Source organism: Aphis gossypii, unplaced genomic scaffold (genome assembly GCF_020184175.1).
Source record: "Aphis gossypii isolate Hap1 unplaced genomic scaffold, ASM2018417v2 Contig00337, whole genome shotgun sequence".
Taxonomy (NCBI): Eukaryota; Metazoa; Arthropoda; class Insecta; order Hemiptera; family Aphididae; genus Aphis; species Aphis gossypii.
Window position 1 is genome coordinate 87,648 of NW_026083072.1, and position 13,765 is coordinate 101,412.

The 13,765-nt window shown below is 50.8% G+C and overlaps 1 protein-coding gene across 1 annotated transcript; it reads left to right on the forward strand.

The window, feature by feature from the left end:
- Positions 1–674: 674 nt before the first annotated feature.
- On the forward strand, positions 675–2,953 carry LOC126553825 (uncharacterized). Its single transcript, XM_050208937.1, has 2 exons — positions 675–1,377; positions 1,419–2,953. The coding sequence occupies exons 1-2, from the start codon at positions 675–677 to the stop codon at positions 2,951–2,953; spliced, it is 2,238 nt and encodes a 745-aa protein (XP_050064894.1).
- Positions 2,954–13,765: the final 10,812 nt, after the last annotated feature.

Genomic DNA, 13,765 nt, shown 5'->3' on the forward strand with positions numbered 1-13,765 from the left:
ATCATCAGCACAATTTTCTGCACCACCATGAATATTCTTACTGACCCAAAAAAATTTTCTAAACAATCTTGACTTATTTTTCTTGCATATACAAATTAAAAGTTATTTTTTTTTTAAATTTCCCACAAACCTCTTAAAGAACTAATACTGATTAACCATGAATTTACAAATTTAATGTTATTGGTTACATCCTTTTCACCTATTATTTTTCTTTTTGAATGGTTATAAATTTTAATTTTTTTAAATATTACTGCATTTCTAGTAAAAATTTAATTTGGGAGTCACTGACAGTAAAAGCTTTATTTAGTTTTTTTGTAGTTACAAATGTTGATGAGTTAAATATATAAAACAGTTGATCAAAATTTAAGATATATTCTGCCATACCTAAAGCGTTATGTAAATATTTCCTGAGGTTACACAACAATTTATGGCAGCAGAAACACTATGACCCAATACTTGAGTTGCCAATTTAACTCTCATTTTTTCAGTCCTGATAGGGCAAATATGTGATCTTGTAAGTTTTGGTGCCAATTTATTAATATATTAATATTATCATTTTCAGTATGTTATATTGATTCAATGTATTTCCAGTCAGCGATCTCATTATCAAAATGTACTTCATGGTTCATTAAATTATTTCTAGTCAGAAGAGGGTTGTCCCGGACGAAGTGAGAATGCTTCTTGAGGAGACGCAAAAGGCCCGGGAGAATAAACACGAGGGATACGTTCTGAGCTGGTCTCCGAAAAGAGAGGAAGAATCGGAAGAGCCGAAGGTCACTTCTGAAGTGACCGAAGCTCAGATGGTAAAGAATCTCTGGGACGAGCTGGAGAAGAAAAAGTGTGCCCCGAGGTTTAAAAGGTTGAAAAAGGTGGGAAAGGACAGACTTTACGTAGAACCGGAGAATGAGGAGACGAGGAAACTTCTCCAAAACGCTTCGCTCGACATCCGTCGGGCGGGCGAGAGAAATCCTCATATCATAGTACATGGGGTCGGGATTGAGGTAAAGGACGACGAAGTCGCCGTGTTGCTGGAAGAGCAGAATGAAAGTTCTGTGACGCTGGCGACGGGGTGGTTTAAGAGTCTGGAACTCATCTCGCACAAAAGTAGGGTGACGAGAAAGGGACGGAATGTAGAGTTCGTGGTAACTCCCGAGGTTGCTGGCCAGATCGTGGGCCAGACGATGTGTGTCGGGCTATCGCGGTGTCGGGAGGGTCCAAGTGTGAACGTGCGGAGATGCCATCGGTGTCAACGTTACGGGCACACTGGGGTAGCCTGCAAGGCGCCGTCGGTGGTCTGCGGGCGTTGTGCTGGCTCGCATCATGCTGCGCACTGTGTTGCACGTCCAGCCCTAATACGGTGCACGAGTTGCGCCGCTAGTAACTGGGCTTGTGACCATGTCTCGGGTGATACTGCGAAGTGTCGGACGTGGGAGGTGAATTTCCGGCGGGAGGCCCGGAAATTCAAATGGTCGGTGTAAGAGTAGGGCAGGTAAATCTGGGACGGGGGAAACTGGCAACAGATGACCTGCTGTCCGAGATTAGGGAACGAGGTCTGGATGTTGTGTTAATCCAGGAACCTTTTGTGACGGGAAGTGGGACGTTTGCCAGTCTTGGTAGATTTCCCCTTCGTTTCATAACGGGCAACTCACCGGGTGAGAAACCAGCGGCGGCGGTATTGGTGGTAAACCCTTCATTGGGCGCAACGCTAATAACGCAGTTTAGCGGGACTCACGTGGTGATAGTGGAAATCCGCAGCGGGGACAAAAGTCTCTATGTGGGTAGTACGTACTTCCAATTTTCCGAGGAAACCGACGTCCATGTCGAAAGACTGGAGTCGGTGATCCGGGATCTGGGGGGTGCGGACTGGCTCATTGGAGGCGACTTCAATGCGAGATCTACACTTTGGAATGACACACATACGGACGGTAGGGGTGAGAGGGTAGAAGATATGATTATGTCGAGTGAAACAATCTGTTGTAACGAGGGCTCTGTACCGACCTTCCAAACTAGTATGGGATCGGCGATACTTGATCTGACGCTCGCGTCGGTGAGAGTTGCCGCTTCCATCAGTGGATGGAAAGTGCATGAGAACGCGGTCACCAGTGATCACAGACTAATCACATTCGGATACGATGACATAGAGGAGGGAGAAATAGTAAAACAGGAAAGTAAAAGGTTCAATGTCCGGAAAGCCGACTGGAATGTCTTCCGACAAAGGCTTGCGGAGAAGCTGTTCAACGGCCAATCCACATGGCTGGAGCAGGATATACATTCCAGAGCGGATTACCTAACCAAGGCACTGAGCGAAGCCTGTAGAAAGTCGATGCCGATGATAAAACCGCGAGAGGTCGGGGTTCCTTCGTGGTTCACGGAGACCCTTGATACTCAGCGGCGTATAGTCAAGCGGATAAGACGGAAAATTGGCAAATCTCGGGCCTTGGGAAGCGAGGAAAGGACAGCCGCATTGGAAGAGGTCTACCGGAGAGAAAGAAATAAGTATACGGCAGGAAGGAGAAGAGAGCAGACGAGAACCTGGCGAAAGTTTACTACCGAAGAGGGTAACGAAAAGCCATGGGGGTCCGCCTATAGATGGTGTAAGGAAGGAGCGAACATGGACTCGCGAGGTGTTCTAGCGACCCTCCGCAAGGGGGGTGGTGAGAGCACAGTGGGTCTAACGGACACTCTGGATTTACTGCTGAAGACGCTAATACATCCAGACTCGATCGAAGGTGAAACCGAGGAACACAAAAGAATCCGAGAGGAGACTGGCGTGGAAATCGGTGGATCTGAAGAGACGGACTGGGGTGAAGAGTCGGAAAGCAACCATCTAGAGGAATTTGTGAATACGCTTCAGAGGAGGGCGTTGTTAGGCATATCAGGGGCCTACAGGACCACTTCAACTGTAGCCTTACAAGTGCTAGCTGGGACTACAGTGGCTAGCAGCCAAGGATGAAGCAAAGCTACTACCCGAGCGTCTAAGGATCGAGACGTTAAGATCGGCATGGGAAACCCTCCTGGACAGCTGGCAGTTGCGCTGGTCCGAGTCCACCAAGGGTAGGTGGACTCACGAGTGTTTCCCGAGCATCAGAACCCGGATGAACACACCAATCGCACTAGGTCATGAGGTGACTCAGTTCTTGTCTGGGCACGGAAATTTTAGAGCCAAACTGTACACATTCAAACTCCAACCGTCTCCAGAATGTGTCTGCGGAGAGGCTGACGAGGATGTAAGGCACGTTATATTTGATTGCAGATTACACCAGTTGCATAGGGCAAGGCTTGAGCTGGCGGTGCTCAGGTCGGGGAACCTTTGGCCATGTGAAATGTCCACATTAGTGTCGACGAGAAGTCTATACAAGGCGTTTACTAAGTTTTGCAAAGAGGTAGCATACCTTGAGAGGCCCACTGCAGACGTCTAAACAGGACGGACAAGACACTCTGCGCGCCAGAGTGCCAAACCCCGCACGTGTTCTGACGAGTGTCAAGGAGAGAGCTGGCAGAAGCGGTTCACGTGCGGGGCCGTCCTGAGGGGACACTTGTGCGTCGGGGACGCGGGCGGCGCTGACGCGGACAACAGTGGTACTCGGACAACCGGAGGCGCCGTGGTGGTCGAAAGCTTAGGTGAGTAGACCACACCTACATCGAGCCGGACGAATGTCAGCAGTGTGGAAACCTGGACACGACAGAACATGTCGTGTTCGAGTGTGAAGCGCTTGCGGACACTAGAAAGGCACTGAGAGACCTAGCGGAGGTGGGTGGGCAGCCGTGGCCATGTCAGCTGAGTTTCTTCGTGGGATCGCCGGAGCTCTGGAAGGAGTTCCGTCTCTTCATGCGGGGGGCTTCGGTTTCTCGTGGTCATGTAGCTGGCCGCCCATTGGATGAGGTGTAGACTCACGCTCGAAAGAGCTGAGGGCGTCCGGGACGAGTGGCGGTGGCGAAAGTTCGGTGACGGGAAATCGTGGGATAAACTCCACGGGGTGATGTCTGCGTTTCCCGGCGGCCGTGACTCGCTCCAATGAGACGAGTAGGCATCAGGGATGCTGCTGGGGTGCGGTGTTGATGGATTTTGATGGAAAGAGATCTGCGGAAACTACCTTTAGGGGAAAGTACCGTGGACACTCATCCAGTGGCCTACGTGTTTACACTAGGTGCGCCTGGGGCGCGTGGATGATGCACGGTCCTACGGACCTGTAGACGGCCGGCGGGGCGGAGAATAGAGTACTCACTCTATTGTAAAACAACAAATGAGGGGTCGCGACCACCGCGTTACCCGCGAGCGCGGCGTAATGGGCCGACCTCTAGCCCTCTAGTATCTGTAAAAAGTAAATAGAAGGGAGGCAATGTCCTAGCTTAAGGCTACGATGGACCTCTGGCCGAAACGTCGCACTTTAGACGCTCAATCTTACAATTGAGGATAAGTACTACGGGAACGACGTCTGGATCCAAGTGTCGGGGTAAAACCCGGCGCGGACGTCTGGGATCGGATTCGTAGTGGCTGTCGGATTTATCTGACGATGTGGTTATTGATCGAATGCTGATCAGACGAAAGTTAACGGTGAGTATTCTCCCGGGAACCTAGTCACTCTGCCGGTGGGAGTATATCACCTGGCGGTTGCTTAAACCATATTAAGCAGCGGGTTGGATAGTGCCGCGGCCTTACCAGTGGTCGGTAAAGAGAAATGATACATCTCAACACTAAACTGGAAGCCGAATGAAAACCCGGTAAAGCCCGAGGGGTGTAAAAACTCTCCGGGCCAAATCGGTGAAAGGCCTAGTTCTAGGCTGATCTCATTTGGCGATGCTTCCCCGACCGAAAGGAAAGGGAAGTGCCTCTGCTTATTGGGGGACGAGCTTCGGCTCACATACCTAATCTGCGGAGTGTAGGACCTAGTCCACTTTTGGAACTCTATGTCCCTATCTACTGTGCCGTTTCGACTGCGGCGTAGTGTTGACGTGCTTTGATACGGTTTGTCTTGCTCCGAGGGGCGCCCTCTTGCGGATTTACATTGCAGAAGTGTTAACTCCGCGATTTCTTAATCGTTTTTTGTGATCCCGGTGCCTATAGGTGTATAAAAAGTGCGCGAACAGACCGGTGTCGATTTTGAGTCGGTCTGTCCAAAATCCACCCAGTGGGGAACGCCTAAGTTTTCCCCATAAGGATAACACGGCCGCCCGTTTTTCTGCCGAACTTTATAGTTGTAGGCTTTAGGCTTGCATCAGCGGACTGACCACAGCTGCACGGAGGACTATTTCTGTCAAGGTCAGTAAAGTTTAGTCTTATCATATTCGGGCAGTTCTTCCCATAGTGCCGTTATCAACTTTGAACAGTTCTTCCCCCTATTTATTTTGAGTGCCCATATCTCGGCCGGAATTCAACCTAGAGACCCCGTTCCAAGTGCTATTGGTAACACTAGGGGCATAGTACATTTTCCCCCAATAGGGAACGAGGGCACCTCCCCCCCGGGGCTTTTGTACCTTTTCAGGGAAATCGGTCCGGAAGGTCACCAGGACCCACCCCCCCGCGGGGAAAATCGGGGTTTTGATTTCCCCCCCACCAGAGACCTGGAAAGATGGACAATGACAACGATGGAATGGAGGATACATCAAGACCTGCGTCACCAACAGCAGAGAGATCGGACCAACTTCAGAGGTCGCCGGTATCTCAGGGATTATCCTCGGTGGCTAAGAAGACTAGATGCTCTCCGGATCCGGCACCCGTGGCCAGGGAGGCGATCCAGTGGCTGCTACATACCCTTAACTTGGAGATGACGAGGAAGACGCATATGACGATGGAAGTTATGAGGTCGGTACTGGCAAAGCTGGAGACGTTAAATGCGTCCGTTCATGACCTCCTTATGGCAAACCTTACCCTTAAAAGCAAGCTCGAAGAGTCAAGGTATAGTGCGGACAAGTGCGTGAAGACGGTGGCGGCGCAGTTTGCAATGGACCTGCAGGCCCGCGAACTCGCGTACGATCGTAAGCTGGAGGCGGTTATAGCAAGACACGATGAAAGAGAGGCAGTTAGGGTGTCTGAGGCGGCCAAAATGGTGGAACATGGCACAAAGTCACAGGAGGTGGTGGTAAACACGGAGCCTACTTTTTCACAAGTAATCAGGCAGCCCAGAGGACCAAAGACTGAGGAAGCCCGTAAGGCGGATCGCTCTAAGTCACGGGCAGTAAGCCGGAACAAAAGACTAAAGGAAGAAAGGCAGGCTGATCACATTCCTGCGTTTGTCATCAAGTCATGCGAGGGAAAGGAACCAAATGAGGTAAGGGACCTTGTCTGGAAGGTGGTGGCACAAAAGGTTAAGCCGAAATGTCAGAGCGTCATAACCAAGGAAGGGAAGGTCATCATAAAACCGCTCAACAGAGAGACGGCGGACGTGTTAAAATCTATGTCGAAAGGTTCGCCGCTTTTAACTGAGGACAGCCTTAGATGGCCAAGAGTTATCATTCGAGGCATCCAGGCGGATACGGCACCAGGCGAAATCCAAAATCGTATACTGCAACAAAATGAGGAATTGGGCATACCCGAGGACACAGTGGACACGATCTTGAAGCCGATCTTCAAACAAGGCAGAAGAGGCACTGAGACCACAAACTGGGTCGTAGAAGTTAACCCAAAGTACTACGGTAAATTTGAAAACAGCACGGTTTACATAGGGTTTATACGATGTAGGGCAGAGGCATACGAAGAGGTAACCCAGTGTTACGCTTGTCTGAGGCACGGTCATCCGGCGGCTAAGTGCCGCGAATCGCAGGTTAGGTGCTCACACTGCTCGAAGCAGGGACATAAGGCAGCTGACTGTCCGGCAGTGGAAGTGGACCCCACATGTGCAAATTGCAAGGGTAAGCACGATGCCCGTGACAAAACGTGCTCAGCGAGGACGACATACTTACTTGCTCAGGCCAGGAGGACGGATTACGGCACCGCCTAATGAGTGTTGCTCCCCTCAGGATCGTGTAATTGAATATGGGCAGGGCCTCGGCGGTTAGCGACCAGTTAATAGAGTATTGTCAGCGAACCCGGGTTGATGTATCTCTGCTACAGGAGCCATACACCAACAGGGGGAAACTATCTGGTTTCGAAGTTGCACCGTTCAGAAGCTATCAATCAAAAGCCACTAATCGTGCGGGCAGGCCAGAATACTCGGACATTGGAGCAGCGATTGTGGTGTTCAATCCCAACCTGGTGGTGGCATCTAGAGACTCTGGGCAGGTCGAAAATTTTGTCAGCGTCGACTTGGACTGTGGTACTGACGGCGTATGGACCCTGGTAAGTGGGTACTTTAAGTACCGGGTAGCAACAGTCACCCATGTTAGCGCTCTGGAAAGCCTCATTGAACATAATGACAACAGCATGCTGATAGGTTTGGATGCCAATGCATTTTCCACCAGGTGGTTCAGTAGGGTTACGGATAGAAGGGGAGAGGCTCTCATGGAGTTTATCGACTCGAAAAGACTATTCATTGCCAATAAGCGTAGTGCACACACCACCTTTAGAGGTCCACGAGGCAAGACCAACATCGATGTTACCCTGGCCAGTGCCCAGATCATGACTCGTGTCCGTGAATGGGCTGTGCTACCAGGCATCACGTCCAGTGACCATCAGCTCATTAGATTTGAGGTGGATGCCCAGCCGAGAAGATTTGTACGATGCCCGCCCAGATACAACTTTAAGAGGTCACAGGGGGAGGCGTTCAGGACGAAGTTCTGCGCAATCTCTGAGAGAAGAGGCCAAACCAATGATGCCGACGAAATGACCCCCGATATGGTGGAGGATATAACCGCGGCAGCTGATGCGCATATCCCCAGGTCCAGCATTAGGGCAAAAGTTAAACCCCCATGGTGGACGGAAGATCTCCGTTTAGCACGATGCCATCTACGAAGGGTGGCAAGGCATGTGGAGGACACGGTCACCAGGGCTGAGTACAATGCCTTACGGAACAAATACACAGCGATACTAAGGAAAAACAAAAGGGAGTCTTGGCGAAGATTTTGTTCGACGGAGGGGAAACTTCCGTGGGGAAAGCTGTATAAATGGCTGAAGCGTGGTGGGAACACACAGTCAGTTCCCGTTCTCCTTTTGCGTCCGGACGGAACCCCATGCCGAGACCTCGACGAGTCGGTAGACAGTTTGTTGAACACACTTATTCCTAATGATCCAGGACAACCAGAACCAGTACGGACAGAATCTGTTGATAATAGCTGGACAGACATAACGGCAGAAGCGCTGAGAGCCTTGGCCTGGACCATTGCGCCGGATAGAGCTCCAGGAGCAGACAGTATTAGTGGGAGGATGATTCGTGCGATATGGCACACACTGTCCCCGCGGCTTCTAGTTCTGGTGAACCACTGCATGAGGAAGGCTAAATTCCCAGAACAATGGAAAAGTGCAAGAGTAGTGCCAATCATCAAGGGCCAGGACAGAGACGTGAGAAATCCGAAGTCATACAGACCAAAGAGCCTGCTCCCAGTTCTGGGCAAAATCATTGAGAAAGTCATCAACAGCAGGCTAAGGACACAAATCGAGCCAAGACTGTCAGGAAAGCAGTACGGCTTCACGCCGGGCAGGTCAACACACGATGCTATCAGGAACCTGCTGACCTGGTCGAGTCTGCGCGAGGAACGATATGTTATCACGGTCTTTTTAGACATTACAGGGGCGTTCGACAACTTGAAATGGTCGGCGTTGCAAGAGGACCTAGAGTCACTTGGTGCTACTGCACATACCAGAGCACACATATTAGACTACCTAAGTGGGAGAACCGCGACTATGACAATAGGTGGAGTGTCCAAAACAGTCAGGGTAACGAAGGGTTGTCCGCAGGGATCCATCTTAGGCCCAGTGCTGTGGAATGTAACCATGGAGGCGTTACTCAGGACAGAGTACCCGCAACATGTGAGCATCCAGGCCTACGCTGACGACATCGCAGTTAGTGTGGCGGGGTCAACGAGAACTGCCATTATTCAACGGACTGAACAGGTGCTCCAGCCGATCCTACAATGGGCGACGGCTAGAGGCCTAAGTTTTTCTGCACAGAAGTCAACGGCCATGATGACGAAGGGGTTCCTTGTCCCTGGGTTTACCCTCGCATTTGGGCAGGAGAGGATTGTGTCGGTCTCCCATACCAAAACCTGGGCCTCACACTTGACAGCGAACGAAACTGGGACGAACACCTGGATCTGATCACAGATAAGGCGGATGACATGTTTTCCAGACTTAGGGGAACCATGGGTGCAGGCTGGGGTATTAGGCGTGAAAATCTTATGACCCTTTATAGAGGCGTATTTCTACCCAGGGTAGGATATGGTGTTAGCTTTTGGGCACACTCAGCGAGCTCCAGAGTCAACAAACAGAAATTGGGCAAACTACAACGGAAAGTGCTATTGGGGCTGACCAGCGCATACAAGACTACCTCCACCGATGCGCTACAGGTTCTCGCAGGGGTCCTACCACTGGACCTGGAATTGAAAAGGATGGCTATAAAAGAAGACTCAAGGCAACTCCCAGAGCGTGCACGTCATGACACCATATTGGTGGCCTACGAGAGCATTGTAGATGAATGGCAGGAAAGATGGTCGAACTCGGAGAAGGGAAGGTGGACATATCGCTGTTTTCCAGATGTTCGGATCAGATTAAACAGCCCACTGGCCATGAGACATGAGGTAGCGCAGTTCCTCACCGGCCACGGGAACTTAAGAGCGAAGCTGGCGTACTTTGGCAAGCAGCCCTCGCCCATTTGCCGATGTGGTACGGAGGCTGAGGACGTAGAACATGTTTTGTTCAGATGCGTCAGACATACTACACACAGGGCACACCTAGAACTGGCGGTTCACAGGGCAGGTCATTTTTGGCCATGCGACATGGTTGTATTGGTCTCTACCAGGAGCCTATACAACGCTTTGGTTAAGTTTGCGAAGACAGCGGCCTACTTAGAAACGGGCGAATGACGACAGGACGGACAAGACACTCTGCGCGCCAGAGTGCCAAACCCCGCACGTGTTCTGACGAGTGTCAAGGAGAGAGCTGGCAGAAGCGGTTCACGTGCGGGGCCGTCCTGAGGGGACACTTGTGCGTCGGGGACGCGGGCGGCGCTGACGCGGACAACAGTGGTACTCGGACAACCGGAGGCGCCGTGGTGGTCGAAAGCTTAGGTGAGTAGACCACACCTACATCGAGCCAGAGGGCTGGCGTCGGGGACGCGGGCGGCACGTGACTTCGGTTGCATGCCGCGAATTCCCTGTTGCCGGGGATCAGAATACGGCATCAGGGTGCTCACTTGTCGTACGAGGCGACTAAAGAGCGGCCTGGAGGGCCGGCGTCAGGGACGCGGACGCACCGAAACCTCCGGGGAATAGGGCGTTGAAGGCTACCGAGCCTCAAACTCGGGGGTCGCGGCCACCGCGTCGCCAGCGCATGGCTGCGCGGTAAGGGCCCACCAAGAGCCTGCTGAGCCAGCGAATCCTGGGAGATCGGGCCCGCCCGGTCGAACATCTCACCGATGATGGCCTACCTAACGGGGGCGAGATCGGTACCACGGGAAGGGGGGGGAGCCCCACCGTCTCGAGTTATGCCCGGGCCGGTGCCCTCCTACTCTGGGCGCCCGGTGGCCTGCCGCCGTGCGCCCAGTGCCGGTTTGGTTTCGTGGTGGCTGTAGCGGGAGCTACTGCATGGTTCATGCCAAAGCTGGCAGGCGAAGGTCTCTAGTGAACGGCTGTGCCGTCGGAGGGGTGCGAACCTCTCAGGCGTCGCAGTTTCTCCTGGGCACCCAGCCGGTCTACCGTTGGATAAAATCAGCGGAGGTTGCCCGTAACCAAAAACGGGAAGTGATTGGATAGGTCACGACCTCACCAGAGGTGGTACATGGTGGCTCCAGACCTGTGCCGTCTGGTACGGTGTTTCGGCACCGGTGCTGGTGGTCCATAGACGACACGCTCGCGGCGCGGGCGCTTCGGCGCCCCCGCACAGGTGAACCTCTATGGCTCGTAACAAGCGCACAGCGCTTATACACGGTCCATAGTTGTAGCCGCAAGGCATCAAACCGAGGATACTCATGTCCCTATCTACTATCTAGCGAAACCACAGCCAAGGGAACGGGCTTGGAAAAATCAGCGGGGAAAGAAGACCCTGTTGAGGTTGTACCCGTCCGTCCCGGGCGGTCTAGAGACCGTTTCAAACGGTCAGCTTGACCGTTCTGAACGGTCTGCTTCAAGCGAACTTCCCCAATTATTGTTTTATTTTGAGGGAAATTCGCTTATCGGATAAGGGAAGGGAATAGAAAATCAAGAGAAAAATCAGAATCCAAATCCAATCATTTTTGGAAATTCATTCGTGGAAAGACCGCTCAAGACGGTCTTCAATACCACGGTCACTAGGCCGTTCGGATCGGTCTGCGTCAAGCCAAGCTCAATGTTGGCCAAGTCGGAGAAAGGGAAAACGGTAGGAAATGCCATGTGGCACTAGGGAAAATCGGTTGGTAATAAGGAAAATCGGTCGGCAAACAGGGAAAGCCAGGATTCGTCGGACCCACCAGACCGTTCAGAACGGTCTGCATTATAATTTTTTATTTTTATTATTATTTACAATGCCCTCACGCTGGGCCGTTACGCACGGTGAGTTTGTTTATTTTTTTAACGTCGGGTCGTTACGCACGGGGACTTGGTAAATTTTTGCGACCCCGGCTCGCCGAGCCGTTACGCGGGGGGCTACCGCCGGCCGGCCGGTCGGTCCGCGGCAGCCCGCGGTCCCGCGGTGCCGGGCGTATCCGTGCCGCGGCGTTACCACACTATCTAGTGCAACCACAGCCTCCCGGGCGTGCAGGCCTCCCGCGACGGTCTGTCCCGGGGGAATTCGCGGGTTGACGGCCGGTATCGAATCCACGTCGACGGGGTCTTCAGGCTTGATTTCTCCGCGTCCGGCTCCACCGGTAGACGTAAAGAAACGTCCGCGGAGCCGATATTCGAAATTTCGCGAAATCGATTTTTCCGCCGAAAACGAGCGTATCGGATGGCCGGTCCGGTCGGACGGCCGAGCCCTAAGACGGCGCGCGAATCGGACGTAGACCGAAGGTCCACCCGGTACTTCCCCCGGGACAGACCGTCGCGGGCGGTCTGCCGGCGGGCGGCGTTCCCCGGGACCGCCGAGACATCGTATTTTGTCCGTCGCGTCAAGTCGACCGTTCCTCGCGGTCATGGGCGGGGCTTGGTCAAGTCGAGAATGAAAAACGCTTCGATCTGACTTCCCGTACATTTTAGACCTCCCGCTACGGTCTCTTTTCAGCGACCCAATCCAAACGTTCCCCGGCGAAAGACGTTCGTTCCCCGGCCTGACCGTTCGAAACGGCCTAAAATCTAGGGAATCGAGGGTTCGGTGCGACACCGGCCGTAGGCGAAAGACCGGGGTAGGTACCGGAACGTCGACGTGGGTAACGACCGTTGGAACGATATTCGTCTCCAACTTTTCTACTTACGATAATTCCTAACCTAACCGGGTTATGTTATCGTTTATCCGAGTATGTTTTCCGGCTTCTGTATTTTAGCGCGTAAATCCCCCCCCCCGGCCACGCTTTTCATGTACGCTCGGTCACTCATCGTTAAAAATAATTTTACTCCTATTTCAACCACATAACCTTTCAATTTTCTTTTTAAGCATTTATTGCATCTTGACGATTATAATATTCTCCTTGTAGATCGTGTATTTCGATATTTTTTTTTAAATTTTTTGCAATGATGTGGCAAATAATTGTTTTCTTATTTATGAAACTTTAAAATGAGAAAAATTTTGTTTATGTAGTATAAGCGTAATTTACGTAATTACGTTATTTCGATTTTTACGAAACGATCACCGTCGCATTCACCGTTTTTTTTAGCTTTTTTTAGGTTTTTTAAACGAATTATTCGGACTTTTTGCGCATTTTATAGGATTATTTTAGTTTAACAATTTCTATTTTTTTTAAAAATAAACTTTTTTAACTTATTTATGAAGCTATGAATAGCTTTTTACAAGCCCAACGTTTTTTGTCCTTTGAAGATTTTCGATTTTTTCAATTCCCGACCAGTGACGTAGATTTTAAAACGTCCGTATGAACGTGCGGTGCATGCGCGTGCGGGGATTGCAAGGTCAGAGGCGGCCGTAAAACGGTATTAAGCTCCGGGCTTTTCGAGCGTTTGACGCTATCGTTTTCAATCGATTTTTACGAAACGATCACCGTCGCATTCACCGTTTTTTTAGCTTTTTTTAGGTTTTTTAAACGAATTATTCGGACTTTTTGCGCATTTTATAAGATTATTTTAGTTAAACAATTTCTATTTTTTTTAGAAATAAACTTTTTTAACTTATTTATGAAGCTATGAATAGCTTTTTACAAGCTCAACGTTTTTTGTCCTTTGAAGATTTTCGATTTTTTCAATTCCTGACCAGTGACGAAGATTTTAAAACGTCCGTAAGCACGTGTGATGCATGCATATAACGGCATTACGGCGCGAGCTTTTCGATCGTCCCACGCTTTCGATTACGTTCGATTTTTTTGACACTCGCTCCTTCGCATTTCCCGTTTTGTTAGCCGTTTTGTCGATAACCGCTTCCACTTACTTTTTAAAATTCGCTAAATTTTGTTTCGTCAAATTTCTGAACCCGTTGGCAACCGTTAGCGATGGGCATATTCGAATGATTAGTAACTTAGACATTTTTATAATCGACAGAATCTCTCTAAAAATTACTCTAAATTAAAATCGTATGATAAGAATATCAACTAAATAAAAA